The sequence below is a fragment of the Diabrotica virgifera genome, chromosome 1 (genome assembly GCF_917563875.1).
Source record: "Diabrotica virgifera virgifera chromosome 1, PGI_DIABVI_V3a".
Lineage (NCBI taxonomy): Eukaryota > Metazoa > Arthropoda > Insecta > Coleoptera > Chrysomelidae > Diabrotica > Diabrotica virgifera.
Window position 1 is genome coordinate 38996928 of NC_065443.1, and position 20196 is coordinate 39017123.

A 20196-nucleotide genomic window follows, 5' to 3' on the forward strand; every position below is an offset into this window, starting at 1 on the left:
TGCTTCTCCATTCGTCTGGCATTTGTCCAATTTAAATATTTCTATTAAATAGACCTGCTAGCCAACTTATTCCTGTCTCTCCCAATGCTCTCCATACTTCCCCAGGAATATCATCTGGTCCGACTGCTTTTCCTTTCTTTATTTTTTGAAGCGCTTGAACCACTTCCTCGTTTGTTATTCTGGTAACCATTGCTGTTACTGTCTCCGTTAACTCCACAGGCTGTCTGTCAAATTCTTCATTTAATAAACTGTCAAAATACTTTCTCCATCTCTTTTTGACATCCTTTTCGTGAATTAGTATTTTATTATTTTCATCTCGGATACATCTAATCTGATTAAAATCTCTTGCTTTCTTTGCTCTCTGTTTGGCTATTTTATATATCTTTGCTTCGCCTTCCCTGGTATCAAGTTGATCGTATAGGTTTGAATACGTTTCTGCTTTAGCTTTTGCTACTGCTACTTTCGCTTCATTTTTGGCGACCATACAATTTTGAAGATCTATGTCCGATCTGGTTTCCTGCCACTTTTTAATAATTTTCTCTTCTCTTTTATTTTTCCTTGTACTTCATTTGACCACCACCAAGTCTCTTTATCCTGAAACTTCTTTCCTGACGTTTTCCCAAGTATTTCAATAGCCGTCTCTCTAATAATATTGGCCATTTTTCTCCAAATTGTGTTAGGGCTTCCTTTCATGTTCCAACATATTTTTGCTACTATTCTTTCCCTGAATAGACCTTCCTTCTCATCTTTTAGCTTCCACCACTTGATTTTTTGTGGTCCTCTCCGATATTTTTTTTAGTTTCGCTTTTTACTTCGATGTCCAGAACAAGCAGCTTATGTTGTTGGCTTACTGTCTCACTAACTATTACCTTGCAGTCCTTGCATTCACGTATGTCTTCTTTCCTTATCATGAAGTAGTCTATTTGGGATTGATGTTGTCCACTTTTGTAGGTAATAAGTTGAGTTTCTCTCTTTTTAAAGAATGTGTTAACAATCGCCATATCTAATGCTGTTGCTAATTCTAGCATGTCATCTCCAGCTTCATTTCTAGTTCCAAAGCCTAATCCCCCATGTATTGTTTCATATCCTGTCTTGGCTTGGCCCACATGTGCATTGAAATCACCTCCTATTATAACTTTCTCCTCTGCTGGAATATCACTCAGTACGTCTCCTAATTGGTCATAGAAAGCTCTTCTTTCATTCTCACCCAGACCTGTTTGAGGAGCATACACACACACAACATTCAATACCTCTTTATCAATTACAAATTTCACTGACATCATTCTATCACTCGTTCTTACAACTTCTACTACGTTACTTTCATTTCACTATCAGCAATTATACCAACTCCATTTCTAGTGTTACTACTCCCTACATACCACAATTTATATCCATCACCTAGTTCTTTCGCCCTTTGTCCTCTCCACCTAGTTTCTTGAATACAAGCAATTTGAACTCTTCTTCGTTTGAGCGGATCCACTAACTCCAGACTCTTACCTGTAAGACTACCAAGATTCCAAGACCCTATCCTGATTTTTCTAACCTGCAATGGTGTTCCCCCTGAGATAGTCCTCACCCGGAGATCCGAATGGAGGTTCATTTTACTTCCGGAACATTTTACCTCAGGAGATGCCATCATTTCAGTATAAGTTTTTATTGCGTTTGGAGAAGGTCTTTTCATTATTATGGCCTGAAAAGATTTTTGGATATTTGATGCCTGAATGCCTTTTCTATCAGCACCATACCCTGCCCTGCACGTTTAGCCAATACACCACCAATGCAACCAAAGTGCAGTATTACCCCACACCCGCCTGCATTTTTCTGTATAGGCCAGGATCCCTACTGTAAGGACTGCCCTATAAGCCAATGTATTGTTGCCCGTATGGGGAATACCAAATGACCATTAAAAAGTGTCTGCTCCTATTGTTTAATAATATACAGGGCGAGTTTTGCATGTTGACAGTCAACAATTTGATTTTTGAAGTTATACTTCTTTAGGCGCGATTGAGGGTGATTATTTATATTAATCTGCGCGCATGCGCACACCGACAGTATGGTATTAGTCATTATACGGGCTCTGATTGGGTGTTAAAATGATCTGTCAATAATAATTGTTCAATATGGAGGTAAACAAATGTATAATATATTAGTTTTATTGTTGTGAGGACAGAAACAAAAAAGTTTATAATTGTAGTGACTTTTTAAATAGTTTTTAAAAGCAACAGGTACGTAATAATGATTGTAAATGTTTCAGTATCGCAATAAAATATTACATAACCTATTTGGAAAATGTAAAATAAACCTACCTAACCAATAAAATTTCTAAAAATATTCATCTAATATTGTTTTCTTGCTCTGTTTTGTTGTGTTGTAATATTTGAATTCCGTACACATCAAATTAATGTGCTTAAATTCGGAACTGTCAAGTTGTTCAGTTGCTCTATATTCCAGTAAGATGCATATCACACACCTAGTTCAATAGTGCCACAAGTGCAAAACACAATATTCTCGAGAAATGAGCAAAACGTTCTGTAGCAAACGCGTTATGCCCTGTAAATAATTTATTTTGAGAATGACTGGCTCCAAAATTACAATTTAAGTAGCAAATTATACAGTTATTCGCTGGATCTTATTACAATTTATTAAAATTGTGAAGAAAGTAATTTATAAAACGATACCTAGGAGGTACGGCGGCAATATAATTAAAAAATCAATTGATTTTTGCAGTTGTGGCCGTATTGAATAATTACATCGGTTGTATTGTGGCAGTGTATATTATCGCCACATCTCCCAGTTATGGCCATATTGCATTTTCAAAACCTCCAAAAACCCTACAGTGAAATACCGAAGTAACTTACTTTATACTTATCCAAAACAATATTTTAGTTAAAGTTAAGGCTGTATTGCATAAGATGGGGGCATTATGTAGGTAATATTTTAAAGCCTTAACACAAAATTCGAATTTTTTGCAGTTGTGGCACAATTGAACTAGGTGTGCGATATGTCCCGGTAGCCGATATCTAAAGGTGCTGGAAATTGAACACAATGTACGTGGGTTCAATCCCCAATACAAACTTTAATTTTTTATATTTTTTTATACATTTTATGATTGCAAGTATAATTATATATATCTTTTTAAGAAAATACGTATTTAATTAAAATTTTTCCAAAAATTATTGTTCAGAAAGCATTTGTGGCATTTTTCAATGTGTTTGTGTGTGTTTAATTCTGTTATAAGTATAACTTCTTACGTGCGTACAAAGTACACACACATTCTTTTTTATATAAAAAATTAAGTAATCATATGTGGGCAAAAAAAATATGCCATTTTAATTGCCTATTTGTCTAATTTGTAAAATTCATATTAGAGTTTTCAAAAAGCGTATACAGGGTGAAATTTTTTCTAAGACCCAACGAACTAATTTTTTAAAGCCGGACCTGATTTTTTCCTAGTTTGAATAAATCAGTTGATTGGGTGGTAACATATTTTAAATATTTGTTAAAAAAATTCATTTTTGTAATAAAAGTTAATTTTTTTAAATCTATGGTTCACTTTAACTTTTAATTCATAGTCAAATTTAATTTTTTTATTAAAAATTGAGTAATCGTGTGGGGAAAAAATAAATATGCCATTTTAATTGCCTGTTTGTCTAATTTGTAAAATTCCTATTAGAGTTTTCAAAAAGCGTATACAGGGTGAAATTTTTGCTAAGACCCAAACGAACTAATTTTTTAAAGCCAGACCTGATTTTTTCTAGTTTGAATAAATCAGTTGATTGAGTGATAATAGTGTAACGATTGACCAAAATAAGAGACACATCGATCTGACCGTTCAAAAATTGTGACGAATACAAATTTCTGTCAAAATACGAAACTCACCCTGTATATTATTAAACAATGGGAGCAGACACTTTTTAATGGTCATATGTTATTCCCCATAGGAGCCTCTATACGAGGTAGGAGTATGTACAGTTTCTCATGACTCACCCTGTATTCCTAAACGGGAAAACCCTGTAGCTGGCTGCATCACTGGCGCACCCAGGGGGAATTTTGGGGGTCAAAACCCCTTCCAGAGCATATAAAAAATAGTAGGAAAATTTAAGTTGTCTTTTACAAACACAAAAAAAAATTCGGTGCCCAAGCCAAACCCGAAGGAAAATTCTAGAGGCGCCACTGGGCTGCATACCATAGTTACAACAATTTTTTAATGGTAGGAGGTAGGGCCCCACAGCAATTCTGCCCAGTGTCCCCCACTGCCTTAAATGTGGCTCTGTCCCCCCCGCCCCCAATTATTTCGGTTTTAAAACAATTTAATTTTTCACGTATTTTGGAAACGATTCCCGAAGTGGAAATCAAAATATCAAAATATAGATATTTGAAACTAAAATTGTGGTTAATTCGCAGGAAATCAATATGTTTGTTCTAGCATGTAGTTTTGTATGGTTAACACCAGATTATTGTACTGCTTTACTGCGCATGATCAATCCATACACTGCTAACAAAAATGCTTAAAGTCAAAATCTTTCTATTTAAAAATGTTAATTTTATAGTACCCTTGGAGATCGATGGAAAAATTTACACCGAAAATAACAAAATTCACTTTGGCAACACTGTGAATGTTGATATTAACATATCCCTTTTAAGATAAACAGAACTGCAATTTAGTCCAGACCAATTAATATATTTTTTTGCAAACAAAAATGAGATGTTTCAACCAAATAAAATTTCAGATATGATGTGCAAAATACTTTTGAATTGGGTTCTGCTAATGAGCCTGCCTTTTTTTATTACAGAGTATTATTAGAAAAGCAATATAGACTGTGCGTCAGAGAAAGCGGGCGGCTCACAAAATTGGTAATATACCCTTATTCTTGAACAATATTGCTGCACTAATACGTGAAGGACGTCACCAGGACCTGACGAGGTCCATGGTGAAATTTTAAAGCTATTAGAGGCACACCAAATTACAGCTCTTACGAAGTTATTCAACAACATATACGAGACTGGTTACTTACCAAAAAAGACTGGCTACTATCGATATTGATTCCACTTCCCAAAAAAGCCAACGCTAGAAAATGTGAAGAACATAGATTAATTAGTTTGATGAGCCATGTACTTAAAGTACTCCTTACTATCATTCACTCGCGTATATACACCAAATTAGAAGAACAGCTGAGTGAAGTTCAATTTGGATTCAGAGCAGGACTCGGAACGAGGGAAGCACTTTTCAGCTTGCAAGTTCTAATACAGAGAGCCAGGGATGTCAACTGAGATGTGTATGCATGTTTCATAGATTTCGAGAAGGCATTTGATAAAGTCCCACATGGAAAACTAACCGATATCCTAAAAACATCAGGACTCGATGGTAAGGATATAAGACTCGTCTCAAACGTATATCTCCAACAAAAAGCAACAGTTCGATTCGAAAATGAACTGTCCGAAATCTTCATAGTCGAAAAATGAGTTAGACAGGGTTGCATACTGTCACCAGCATTATTTAACATATACTCTGAAAACATCTTTAGAGAGGCCTTGGACGAATCAGAAGAAGGTATTGCAGTAAATGGACAACTTATAAATAATATTAGATATGCAGACGATACAGTATTGCTGGCAGATAGTGCGCAGGGGCTTCAAAGGATCATGGATAAGGATAATGTTGTAGAAGCATGTAACAAATACGGCCTAAAACTAAACTGTAAGAAGACAAAAATAATGATCATTAGTAAAAACACCAACATAAACGCCCAAATTACCGTAAACAATACACCCCTAGAGAGAGTACAGAAAATATGCTATCTCGGCTGCAACATTAAGGATACTTGGGATCATAGCTACGAAATAGGAACTCGTATTCAAAAAGCCAGAAGCTCTTTAAACAGTCTTAGGAAAATTCTGTGCAACCTGTCTTTAAGTATAAATATACGCATAAGAATTCTTAGATGTTACGTCTTTAGTGTCCTCCTCTACGGAGTTGAAAGCGGGAGCCTGACAGAAGATGCCATAAAACGGTTAGAGGCGTTTGAAATGTGGTGCTGCCGACGTATGTTGAAGGTCTCATATATACACCACACAACTAATATAACTATTCTCCAGACGCTAAGAAAAGACAAAGAAATAATTAACACCGTAAAGAACAGAAAATTGGCTTACTTCGGCCACATTATGCGTAATGAAAAATAATGACTGCTACAGTTCATTCTACAAGGCAAGATTGAGGGCAGGAGAGGCCCTGGACGTAGACGTATATCCTGGCTGGCCAATCTTAGAAAGTGGACTGGTCTAACGTCAACTGATCTATTTCGAGCTGCCGTAAATAGAATAAGATGGGTCAATGTGGTCGCCAACATCTTCAGAAGATAGGCACCTTTAGAAGAATACGTGAACAATTAAATTGTTTTAAGATACCTCACGAAAATCGCTTCAGAACAATAGGACGATTATACGTCAGAACGTTTTTAGATCGCTTTTCTGCTCATGAAGCTCGTTTACTACATCATTCATAGAGAAGTAACTACCACTTTTCTCAATCAAAAGATAAACGGCAATCCCTGCAGAAATAATACTAAAGTTCTCTTTGAACAACAACAGCACTAGTTCAGAGGTACCTAAATGGAACCTGGGAAAGGAAGACGAAACGATAAGATTATCATCATCATCATTTGGCTCTACAACTCTATGTGAGTCTTGGCCGCGTTTACTATTTCCCTCCATTGTTGTCGGTCCTGAGCAGCTATTTCCCATTGCTGTACTCCCATTTTACGTAGATCACTGGCTACTGCGTCCTTCCATCTCTTTCTTGGGCGACCAACTGACCTTTTTCCATCGGGTCTTTCCCAGAATGTGGCGTTTAGAAGTCTTTCGTCACTTGATCTTAGTACGTGACCCGCCCATCGTATTCTGTTTGCTTCAATGTAGCGTACTATGAAACGATAAGATGCACTAACGAAAAAAGGTACCTATATTAATACCTCGACTATATAGTTCAGAGAAATAAGGAAAAAAATATCCTGTTTGTGACACAACTCCCTCCAGGCCGAAACCAAATTTTTTGAGTAGTATGGACATCTATAATAATAACCTATATGTTTCCTGCAGCCGATTTTGATGATATACATAGTTATAAACAAGTGAAGATCAAAAAACGGCAAATTTTCGCATTTTTCGTCTATTACCAAAAAGTTAAGCAGTTTAAACAAATTTGAGAGTGAGAAACTCATAACTCATATAAAAAAACTTTAATATGGCGTTCGCTGAATATGTCTATCCTTATTGGTTGCTTAGAAAATTGCAAAATAAATCATAAATTTTGAGTTTATATAAATATTCATAACTTATGTAAAATTTAACTTAGAACGTTCTTATTACACAGAATGCTGAGACTTCTGGTGCTTAAATCATACCCTAAATTTCAAATTTATTGGTCAAATAGTGTAAAAGGTATTTAATTAAGTATATTCAAATGGGAAATAAGCCACAATTTTACCTAAAAATGATTTTATTAACGTTTCGACGCCCAAGTCGGGTGTCGTTGTCAAAATACAAAATAATACTAAATAAACAAAAATGTTGTTGCTTAGTAAAAAATTCTTCTAATAATTTATTTAATCTGACTCATTTATATCGGCAATTCAGACACGTATTATAACATTTTAAAGTAGACGACTTTAAAATGATATTGCCAATATTGATGAGTTGCGTTCCTGGGACGACTTTACTAAAAGATAGTTCATTCGATTACATGAAATCAATCCCAACTCAAGAATATCCGCCACAAAAAATCATAGCATGTGATCTGTCTTTAAAAAGACAACCAAATGCAACGGTGGCACTGAAATTCTCGCGTTAGAGATTCCATAGTAAATCACGAGGGAAAACCAGGAAAAACCTCGTGATACTATCCTGGTTAATACTTTTCCTGGTTTTCCCTCGTGATTTCCTATGGAATCTCTAACGCGAGAATTTCAGTGCCACCGTTGCATTTGGTTGTCTTTTTAAAGACAGATCACATGCTATGATTTTTTGTGGCGGATATTCTTGAGTTGGGATTGATTTCATGTAATCGAATGAACTATCTTTTAGTAAAGTCGTCCCAGGAACGCAACTCATCAATATTGGCAATATCATTTTAAAGTCGTCTACTTTAAAATGTATAATACGTGTCTGAATTGCCGATATAAATGAGTCAGATTAAATAAATTATTAGAAGAATTTTTTACTAAGCAACAACATTTTTGTTTATTTAGTATTATTTCGTATTTTGACAACGACACCCGACTTGGGCGTCGAAACGTTAATAAAATCATTTTTAGGTAAAATTGTGGCTTATTTCCCATTTGAATATACTTGATGATAAAAATGCCACAAGAAAATAGCTTCAGAACAACAGGTATTTAATTTGTTTATCCCAAATTAATTTTTTTTGTAACGCTATAAGTCAGAAAATGATGAAGTTACAGTAATACTTTGGATAGTTTATGAAAGAAGAAGATTTATACTATTAATTTAATTAAAAAAAAAAACGACAAAAAATAATTCTAAATACTGCAAAATTATTTCGCAAAAACATGTGAATTAAAAAAAGGGGGGTTAATTTCGTCCCTAATTGTCCTAGGACAATTGTTTTTCTTTCTAAATGTGTATAAAAATTCAGTCTTTCCAAATATGAAAAAATAATTTTCTACGGGTAACGGTTAAAAAGTTATTCTAATTGTTTATAAGTAAGCAAAAAATCGACGTGTTTTTGCAAAATAATTTTAGTTGTAGCCAGTGTAACAAAAATGAAGAAAACTTCTGTTGGAGTGATATACTCCAACAGAAGTAATGAAAAAAGAAAAGAAAAGACTAAGGTAACAAATTAAATAACTTTTAAACTATTTGACCAATTGCTTTGAAATTTAAAATATAATTTAAGCACCAGAAGTCTCAGCAATTCGTGTAATAAGAAGGTTAAGTTAATTTTTACAAGTTATGAATATTTATAAAAACTCTAAAATTTATGATTTATTTCGCAATTTTCTAAGCAACCAATCAGGATAGACATATTCAGCGAACGCCATATTGAAAATTTTTAGACGATTTATGAGTTTCTTACTCTCAAATTTGGTTAAAATGCTTAACTTTTTGGTTATAGACGAAAAAAGCGAAAATTTACGGTTTTTTGATCTTAAATTTGTTTATAACTATGTATATCATCAAAATCGGCTGCAGGAAACATAAAGGTTATTAATATAGATGTCCATACTACTCAAAAAATTTGGTCTCGGCCTGGAGGGGGATGTGTCACGAGAAAAATCTTATTTCTCTGGACTAATAATGATTAAAGCGATACATTGAAATTTATTTTCTAAGGAAACTGTTTCTACAACAGGCATGTCAAGTTGGCCATATTCCGTGGAAAAGAATAGTGTTTTATTTTTTGTTTTGTTTTATTGATTAATTAAGTGACAACCAATTTCATAAATTAAGGGCCGGTTGTTCGAACGCTAATCAACAATGATCATTATCAAATATTTAATTACTGTCACCAACTGTCAATGTCAACTTTGTTTGAGTTGCTGAAAACATAATTGATTACAATTATGAAATTACTTAATCAATTATGTTAATTGATTAACTAATCTCATAATTATAATCAATTATGTTTTCAGCAACCCAATAAAACTTGACATTGACAGTTTTGGTGACAGTAATTAAATATTTGATGGTGATCATTGTTGATTAGCGTTCGAACAACCGGCCCTAAGTATACACATACACACAATAATTGATCCATACAATTTTTTTTCTTTAAAAAACTTTTGTGGCGTTCTTAAACTAAGTATTTATTGTATTATTTTCATTGTATTGTTTGTCCTCCATACCATATTTTATTGTATTGTATTATAGAAATCTGCTTTTATTTATTGCATTGTATTATCTATTTACCGAAACAGGTGTATCCACACTTCTCGAAGACCTTCCCGTTCATTTATTCACATATTGTAATTATTGAAAATTTTTGTATTATTGATGAATACATGTCGATCTCGACTAAATTGTTTAGAACAAATTTCACACTTGTAAGGCTTTTCGCCAATGTGTACTCTCATGTTCTTTCAAATGATCCATTCTACTAAACTTCTTTAAACAAACTTCACACTTATAAGGCTTTTCTCCAGTGTGTATCCTTAAATGCCTTTTCAAATCTCCAACTTTAGTAAATTGCTTAAAACAAATTTCACACTTATAAGGCCTTTCTCCAGTGTGTATACTTAAATGCCTTTTCAAGTCTACCTCTTGACTAAATTGCTTAATACAAATTTCACACTTGTAAGGCTTTTCTCCAGTGTGTATCATTAAATGCTTTTTCAAACTTCCATTTTCACTAAATTGCTTAGAACAAATTTCACATTTATAAGGCTTCTCTCCAGTGTGTATCATTAAATGCCTTTTCAAATTGCTATCTTGACTAAATTGTTTAAAACAAATTTCACACTTATAAGGCATTTTCTCAGTGTGTATCCTTAAATGCTTTTTCAACTTTCCATCTTCACTAAATTGCTTAGAACAAATTTCACATTTATAAGGCTTTTCTCTAGTGTGTATCATTAAATGCTTTTTCAAATGTCCATCTTGACTAAATTGTTTAAGACAAATTTCACATTTATAAGGCATTTCCCCAGTATGTATCCTTAAATGCATTTTCAAATTTCCATTTTCACTAAATTGCCTAGAACAAATTTCACATTTATAAGGCTTCTCTCCAGTGTGTATCATTAAATGCCTTTTCAAATATCTATCTCGACTAAATTGTTTAAAACAAATTTTACACTTATAAGGCATTTCCTCAGTGTGTATCGTTAAATGCTTTTTCAAATTTCCATCTCCACTAAATTCCTTAAAGCAAATTTCGCACTTGTAACTTTTTTCCAGTGTGTATAAGCAACATTCTTTCGTATTTCGTTTAAACACGTTCTGACATAAACCTAAAAAAAAATCAAAACTATAAAACTCTGCATGCAGAAATGGTAGATCATAATCAAAATGAAGTATTTAGAATAAATAAACAAAGTAGAAACCACACTATGACAAAAGTTCAGTCGATGATAATAAATAACTATAAGTATCAATTTATAGAGGGCGACGTATTCTGCACCAGACGGCAGAGTTCTTTACCTCTAATTTAGTCTGAACAACAGCACAATCGCCACCCGCGCATTGAATTCTTGATCTTTGGGAACGTGAAGAAGTCGTTGGGACTTCGGTCTGGGCTATACGGTGGATGGTTTAACAATTCGATGTTTTGAAGCTCCAAAAACTCTATTATCTTTTGGGCAGTGTGAGCATTTGCATTGTCATGATATAGGATAATTCGCCGTTGTGTGTTGCTTTGTCGGAGTTTCGCGATAACTCCTGGTAAACAAACGGTTATATACCAATCAGAAGTAACCGTTCTTCGGTCTTCTAGATTCTAGAGCAGCGGTTCCCAACCTTTTTTCACTGCCGTACCCCTTGATATAGATTTATTTCAAATTGTACCCCCAAGAAAAAAAGTTGCAAGAACATTAATCATGGAAAGTAAATATTTACGCAAGAGTTTTTTTTTATCTTTTATTTGACAATAAAGTTATTGTTCCAAAATTAGGCCTATATATGTTTCTAGTAAACTTAGTAAATTCTAAATACCAACTGTAAAAAAATAATAAAGTAAATACAATGTTTCTTATCACAAAAACATACTAGAATTAGCAAATAAGCTTATTGAAAAAAAAAAGAAATCAAAATTATTCTTAAAACAAGTCAAAACTGTTTTAGTGTGACCCTTGGGCCTGTTTTGTTGCACATAATATTTTGAAATCAATATCAAAGGTTGATAAATACACTCTTAAATCAGGACTTGCATTTAGCTTATTCCTATACTTATTCTTAATGAAAGCATAGGAAGAGATCTCTCAACTAGTTCTGTGTTTGTAAAAGGAAGTAAAACCAGAAGGGCTTTTGTGGTTAAGGATCCATATTCATCCCTAATGCTCACCCAGAATTGTCTAAGGGGTTTCTTCTTGAACTCGGACTTCAAGGAGGAGTCACCTGAAAGTTCTAGCTTTTCCATCTCATGAACGGTCAATGTAGCAGTCTTGACGTTTTCTTCAATGAAAGGATCTGCAATCCAGTTCTCTCCGTCACCTCGTTTAGGAAAATACTTTCTAAAAGAGTCCTTCAGGTTTGTCAAATGTGTCACTATTTGATGTTTCACTTTGTCAGATATGGGCAGATTATTGCCACTCAAGAAATCATGAAGTGTGCCAAAAACTTCAGCTGGATTGTTTTGAATACAGGTTTTCCAAAAATCAATTTTCTTCAGCATGGATTCAATTTTGTCAGCAACTTTGAATACTGTAATTGAGCTGGTGTGTAACTCTAAGTTGAGTTTATTGATCCGAGAAAAAATGTCAGCTAAATAAGCAAGCTTTTGAAGCCAGTCACTATCATGAATCTTGGAGGCTAAATAAAAAGGATGCTCTTCAAAAAATACTAGCAGTTCATGTCTGAGCTCAAAAAGTCTTGTAAGAACCTTCCCGCGAGATAGCCACCTTACTTCCGTGTGCAAAGGCAACGTGGAGTGAATGCCACCCATACCTTCACAAAGCACTTTTAACAGTCTGGAGTTTGTTGCATTGGCTTTAACAAAGTTGACTACTTTAACTGCTTCATTGAGAACATCATTCAAAGAAGACGGCAACTTTTTGGCTGCAAGACTCTGTCTGTGGATGCAACAATAGCTCCATGCTACGTGGGGGGCCACTTCTTTTACGCGCCCCCGAAGACCGATATATATGCCAGACATTGATTTTCCTCCGTCAGTGCATATACCACACAATTTGCCCCAGTCTATTTCTTTTTCACAGAAGTAGCTATAAATCACATTGAACACATCTTCCCCTGTAGTACGCTCAGTTAATGCATGGCACAGCAACAGATTTTCTTCAAACTCCTTGTTGGGATTTACATACCTTGCAGTAACAAGTAAGATTGCTAGGGCAGCAATGTCCGTACTTTCATCAACTTGGATGGAAAAAATCACTGTCTTTTAATTGCTGAACCACTTTTTCTTCAATGTACTTAGAAATGTCTTGAATTCGCCGTGAAACTGTGTTGTTTGACAGCGGGATGGAGTTCACCTTAAGAACAAAGTCCTGACCAAACATACACTGAACAGCATCTTTTATACAAGGGGCTATCAAATCCTCACCCGTTGTGTGGTTTTTACCACTTTTTGCAATATGGTAGCTAATTTTGAAAGAGGCTTCCACAGCATTTTCATTATCTCTATTAACTGATGCGAAATAAGAAGAAACTACGCCATCTTTCCCATAATTTTTTGAAAGTCGTTCAAAATAGGTAATTTCTTTATTTTTGTGCTGGGCGTGTTTGGATTCAAGGTGGCGCAAAAGTAAGGAAGGTTTCATGCTACCATTACTTAAAACTTCTCCACAAACAACACATAGTGGGTTTGGACTTTCCTCCTCTCCAGTAAACGAAAAGCCATATTTCAAGTACTCATTTGAATATTTTCGTTTCTTTGAGGAAGTTCCAGTACTAGTACTACATTTCTGAGGTTTACTATCACTGGTACTCACACAAGAAGAATGTTCTGCTGCTGAGTCCCGGGACGTACTAGGCTTGCTAAGCACCTGACTTGCCGTATCAGTCTGATTTGTTTTAACCGATCCAGTTTTTAACCACTTTTACAACTTCTTGATTACAGTTAAATCGTTTACAAATCAGTCAAAAACTAACACGCACAATAAGCAAGTAAAAAGTAAACTGAACATAAAATCACGTAATGAAGAGCGACAGACGACAGTCAACTACCATGCAAGCGAACTATGCGAGCACTGACCACAGATCACTTAACTCTCTTTAGATGTTTCACGCAGGTATCTCAAGGTCATACTAAACTAAATGTCATTTTTAGTAATGATACGTTTTTTGAGATGTCGCCATGCACCTGGAGTGAAGATTTCTTCTCTATCATTGAGTCTGAGTGTCATTATAATTTGTCAATTGTCATCATTGTCAGTATGCCTTTCTTTATCTTTTATCATGTCAGTAAAAATGTTTATCTGATTGTTAGCAATAATAAAAAATCCTGATTTAGATAAAATGGATTCAAATACAGTTTTTTAAACAAAACGAATGTGATTTGAAGATCCCTAGGAAGATCAAATTCCTAGCTTACATTTGCATGGTGAGTTCAACAAGTATTTGTTATTAGAGGACAAGTAACACTAACACAGTTAGTGGTGTAGGGAAGCAAACGAATGTAAAACCAAGTAAGTAACCCCTACAGAAAATATATAATTAATACAAATTATTTTACGTGACATGAATATGGTTATTATCAAATCAATTATATTAATTTTTTGTTTTAGTTGAAAGTCCTTCAATAAGTAGAGATGCACACATGTTTCAATCATTTGAGATACCCTTTTGTAGAAGTATTTGGAAGATAACTATTAATAATTTCATTTGTAAAGATACGATTTGTAAAAAAGTATATACAAAGTGGTTTTGCTGGTATTAAATAAATAAATAAAAATACGTTGTCATGTCTTATTTTTTCCCAAATGGTATTTTGTATATTTTGAAATTAAAAATAATTTGCATATTTTAAAACCAAATTATTTTTTTTTCAACTATACAAATATTTTAACCTAACATTTTCTTCCCACCAAAATTACATTTTGAAATTCCCGCTTGCATTAGTTCCGATACAAGCGGCATGGAGCGCTGTTTTTCATATTTAACCAAAGCGTTATCGTGAAACATCTAGAGGAGGTAGGTGATCTGTGGCACTAGGGAGTTTTTGTTGCTACGTAAAGTACGCATCTCCGTATACGTAAAGCAACTAACGTGTCGTAGAGGATGAATGTTAAAATAGGTAGTTTTTGTAACTGCCTTAACGTAACGTAAAGCAAATCGTAAAGTCATTTTTAATTCCGTTGACATTTAAAAAAATAAAACAATGTTCACACAATATACAATTAATATACAAATGTAAAAAAAAGATAAATGAATGATGAAATTGTATGGTTTTAATTGCTTCTATTTAAATATAAAAATATTATTTTTCCTTAGGTTAAAATTGTTTTATTTTTTTTATACCTACTTTTTAGTTGTAAATTATTGTATACCTACATCAGAATTCCAGTAGGTATAATGTAAATAGTGTGGTAATATTTATTTGAAAATTTTACTGAAACTAGGTCATTTGTTTATCTATTTATTAATTGTGGTGATCACTGTATTTCTTAAATTAATACAAGATTTGTTTGTTTTGCTTTATTAATAGACAACTTAAAAACAATAAAATTTTAAATCTATTATGAAGCTCCAATTTCCAATTACAAACACAGAATAATTTTACTCAAATAGACTAAACCAATAAAACCTTAAAATGTTTATAAACAGGTAGTACGCTGATGAAATGTTCATTTGGTAGGTAATCGGGCAAGATCCTCGTGTGCATTCGGTGACTTTCGGCTCGATAGGGATGCGTATGAACCTAACGTACCAGCCCGTAACCTTAGGTAATACATATCGCGATACGGGAGTTCAACCATTAATGCGCAAGCGTATATGTCAAAAAGATGCGTTACGTTTACGTATTTGTGTGCACAAAAACTCCCTACTGACTAACGCCACTGTCGCCACTGACGGTATGGTAGCAGTGCATTGTGATAGTGGCTAAGTGAGTGGGGGAGGGGAGCGGCAGAGGGCGAACTGACCTTGACGAGCGAGCGTGAGTCAGACCATCGGACGATTCGGCGCGCCAGTACTGTACTGTACTTTTCAACCATCACGTACGTAACGTATGACAAACACATAAAATCCGCCATTACCAAATATTTTCGGCGTACCCCCAACCAGGTCGTTGCGTACCTCAAGGGGTACGCGTACCCCAGGTTGGGAACCGCTGTTCTAGAGCAATTGTTGCTACATGACCAGATTTTGACACAAAACTTGCGACAATTTTCTTTGACACACTTCGAGGACGGATCACTTTTGTTGGTTTTTCCTCATCCTGAAACATCCACACAACGGATTGGCGTTTATTTTCCGGTTGGTAGGCGTAAATCCAAGATTCATCGCCACTAACAATACTATAAACGTTTTTTGAGCTTCCTTTGTTGAACCGTTCCAATGTTTGTCGACACCAATTGACGTGAGCCGCTTTTTTACTCTTCTGTAAGCAAATGAGGGATTCAACGGCAAACTAACTTCCTAACACCCAGTTCTTCATGTAGGATCTTTTGGATCGAGGTCTTTGAAATGCCCAATGATGCGTCTATCTCCCGGTATGTTACACGGCGGTCATCCATAATTAGCTGAAGAACCGCATCAATGTTTTGCTGTGTGACTGATGTACTGGGTGGACCTGGCCTGGATTCGTCGCTGAGACTGGAGCAACCAGTTGAAATTCGTAATAACAGCGGGAAAGAGGTGCCTGGTGTGATGCTTCATTTCCAAACACAGAAACCATTTCAGCGTGACATTGCTGTTGGGATAATCCTCTCGGAAAATTATTGCTCGAAAATGTTCTCAGCTAAGATCCATTTTTCGACCGACTTGCTATCTCCAAAAATTCATTGTATCTACACGACTTGTTGTATCGCAATGAGATGTTGTAGGTATCAAAAGATTGAGGTTACGTTTGTGTCGGAAGGCTTTAGTGGTGGCGCCCTCTAAGCGGCTATATGCAAAACTAAAAAGACAAGCCATAATATCTCGACTATAACGATTAAAGCGATACATTGAAATTTATCTTTTAAGGAAATTGTTTCTACAACAGACATGTCAAGTTTTTCATATATTCCGTGGAAAAAAATAAAGTGTTTTAATTGTTATGTTTTGTTTTATTGATTAATAAAGTGACAACCAATTTCACAAATTAAGTATACACATTATTTATTTTAGAATTACTTTATACAGAGTGAGTCTGTAATTTGGAATAAATTCAATATCTCAAATACTAATCGTTTTTTTTTGAAAAATGCTCAGACCCGTCGATTAGTATTTTAAATTGCCCTTTTTGACATACAATAATAATGTATACAGGGTGTACCAATTTAGAGATATGACGTGATCGTTGATTTTCTTAAATGACAAAACTGTCATTTTGATAGTGATGTCTGTAATTTGGAATAAATTCAATAATTCAAATACTAATTGTTTTTTTACAAATGCTCAGAATCGTCGATTAGTATTTCAAATTGTTATTTTTGACATACAATAATAATGTATACAGGGTGTCCCAATTTAGAGATATGACGTTATCGTTGATTTTCTTAAATGGCAAAACTGTCATTTTGATAGGATGTGTAAAGTTATACAAAACTACCGTATTTCAAATTTTTATTCCCTACCATTGACAACATAATAAAAAAATCAAAGTTATGAAAAACAAGTAATCAAATAATAATTGAATTTAATTATTTCAATTAAGCAAATGCTCATAATGTTGCCAAAATTCAATTATTATTTGATTACTTGTTTTTCATAAATTTGTTATTTTTTATTATCTTGTAAATGACAGGGAATAAAAATTTGAAATTTTGCAGTTATATGTAACTTTACACACCCTATCAAAATAGCTATCAAAATGACAGTGTTGCCATTTAAGAAAATCAACGATGACGTCGTATCTCTAAATTGGGACACCCTGTATACATTATTGTATGTCAAAAATGACAATTTGAAATACTAATCGACGTGTCTGAGAAATTTTCAAAAAAAAATAGTATCTGAGATATTTATGTAATTTATTCCAATTTACAGACTCACTCTGTATTTTAACTAATAATCTCTAGTGTGCGTTGTCAACTGCTTTTTCAGGATTACCAAATCGTTTAAAACAAATATCGCACTTATAAGGCTTTTCTCAAGTGTGTTTTCGTAAATGATTTTTCAAATTGACATTTCTACTAAATCGTTTGAAACAAATTTCACACTTGTAAGGCTTTTCTCCAGTGTGTATCCTTAAATGTCTTTTCAAATTTCCATCTTCACTAAATTGCTTAGAACAAATTTCACACTTGTAAGGCTTTTCTTCAGTGTGTACCCTTAAATGCCTTTTTAAATTTCCATCTTCACTAAATTGTTTAAGACAAATTTCACATTTATAAGGCATTTCCCCAACGTGTATCATTAAATGCCTTTTCAAATGTCCATTTAGACGAAATTGTTTAAAACAAATTTCACACTTATAAGGCTTTTCTCCAGTGTGTATCCTTAAATGTCTTTTCAAATCTTCATCTTGACTAAATTGTTTAAAACAAATTTCACACCTATAAGGCTTCTCTCCACTGTGTATCCTTAAATGGCTTCTCAAATTTCCATCTTGACTAAATTGTTTAAAACAAATTTCACACTTATAAGGCTTTTCTCCAGTGTGTATCCTTAAATGCCTTTTCAAATGTCCACCTCCACTAAATTGCTTAGAACAAATTTCACATTTATAAGGCTTCTCTCTAGTGTGTATCAAATGCATTTTCAAATTTCCATCTTGACTAAATTGTTTGAAACAAATTTCACATTTATAAGGCATTTCCCCAGTATGTATCCTTAAATGCTTTTTCAAATTTCCATCTTCAATAAATTGCTTAGAACAAATTTCACATTTATAAGGCTTCTCTCTAGTGTGTATCATTAAATGCTTTTTCAAATTTCCATCTTGACTAAACTGTTTAAAACAAATTTCACATTTATAAGGCATTTCCCCAGTATGTATCCTTAAATGCTTTTTCAAATTTCCATTTTCACTAAATTGCCTAGAACAAATTTCACATTTATAAGGCTTCTCTCCAGTGTGTATCATTAAATGCTTTCTCAAATATCTATCTCGACTAAATTGTTTAAAACAAATTTCACACTTATAAGGCATTTCCTCAGTGTGTATCGTTAAATGCTTTTTCAAATTTCCATCTTCACTAAATTCCTTAAAGCAAATTTCGCAATTGTAACTTTTTTCCAATGTGTATAAGCTACAATCTTTCGTATTTCGTTTAAACACGTTCTGACATAAACCTAAAAAAAATCAAACTATAAAACTCTGCATGCAGAAATGGTAGATCATAATCAAAATGTAGCATTTAGAATAAATAAACAAAGTAGAAACCACACTATGACAAAAGTTCAGTCGATGATAATAAATAACTGTAAGTATCAATTTATACAGGGCGACGTTTTCTGCACCAGACGGCAGCGGTACCTGTTCTTTACCTCTAATTTAGTCTGAACAACAGCACTCTTTCAGAGGCACCTAAATGGAATATGGAAAAGGAAGACGAAACGATAAGATGCACTGACGAAATAAGGTTTACGATAGGTTGTCTTTTTAGTTTTGCATATAGCCATAAAAACAAAAATATATTATAGACTTAAAGTAATTTATTGCTTTTCAAATGTCCCACCAAGATCGATACACTTTTGCAAACAAAAAGTGGTGTTCTTGAATTTACTTAACCGTCGGTTTAAGATATGGAAAATGCTTATACGGAATGAAATATAATTTAAATACCTTCCAGAATACGGCATTTAATAAAAAGATTGGTCCCGAAAAGATTGGTCATAAATTATACCACACATTCTGGGGTCAAAAATAGTTCGATTGAACCTAACTTACCTTAGTACAAATGTTCTCATACAAAAAGTTACAGCCCTTTAAAGTTTTAATTCATTATTGTGGTCCCTTTAGTTAAACACAACGTTTTTAAAACTTTTTTGCCTCTTAGTATTTTTTTCGATAATCCAGTTTTTATCGAGATGCGGCTTCTTTTTTAATATATTTACATAACAATTTTATGGGTGTTTTGGTTCTTTAAAGCCCTCAAATGTTTGTGTACGTTCCAATTAAACTATTATTGTGGTACCATTAGTTAAACACAGTGTTTTTAAAACTTTTTTGCCTCCTAGTCTTTTTTTGACAAGTCACCTTTTATCGAGATGGCTTCTTTTTCAAAATATACCTAAAAATGCAAATTATAAATAAATTTTCAGATTATTAACAGGTCTCTATAATCGTACTTAACGATATACAAATATGTGGTGGATTCGAAAAATATTCAAAATATGTCGATAAACACTGGCTTATCGAAAAAGTACTAAGAAGCAAACAAGTTTTAAAAACATTGTGTTTAACTAATGGTGCCACAA

The 20196-nt window shown here is 33.8% G+C and overlaps 1 protein-coding gene across 3 annotated transcripts in view; it reads right to left on the bottom strand.

Annotated features, from left to right (window-relative positions):
- The window catches only part of LOC114335949 (zinc finger protein 239-like), a 39353-nt gene that overhangs the window by 6435 nt on the left and 12722 nt on the right, over window positions 1-20196 (bottom strand). The window contains exon 3 of one of the 3 annotated variants that reach the window (XM_050650558.1): window positions 9824-10967. The exons of 1 other annotated variant lie outside the window; for it this stretch is intronic. In XM_050650558.1, coding sequence (XP_050506515.1) covers window positions 10054-10967 — 914 coding nt within the window. In that variant the 3' untranslated portion in view covers window positions 9824-10053. Of the gene's footprint in view, window positions 1-9823; window positions 10968-16896; window positions 19069-20196 lie in introns of those variants that run through there. One more of the 3 variants, XM_028286253.2, reaches the window with a different exon arrangement.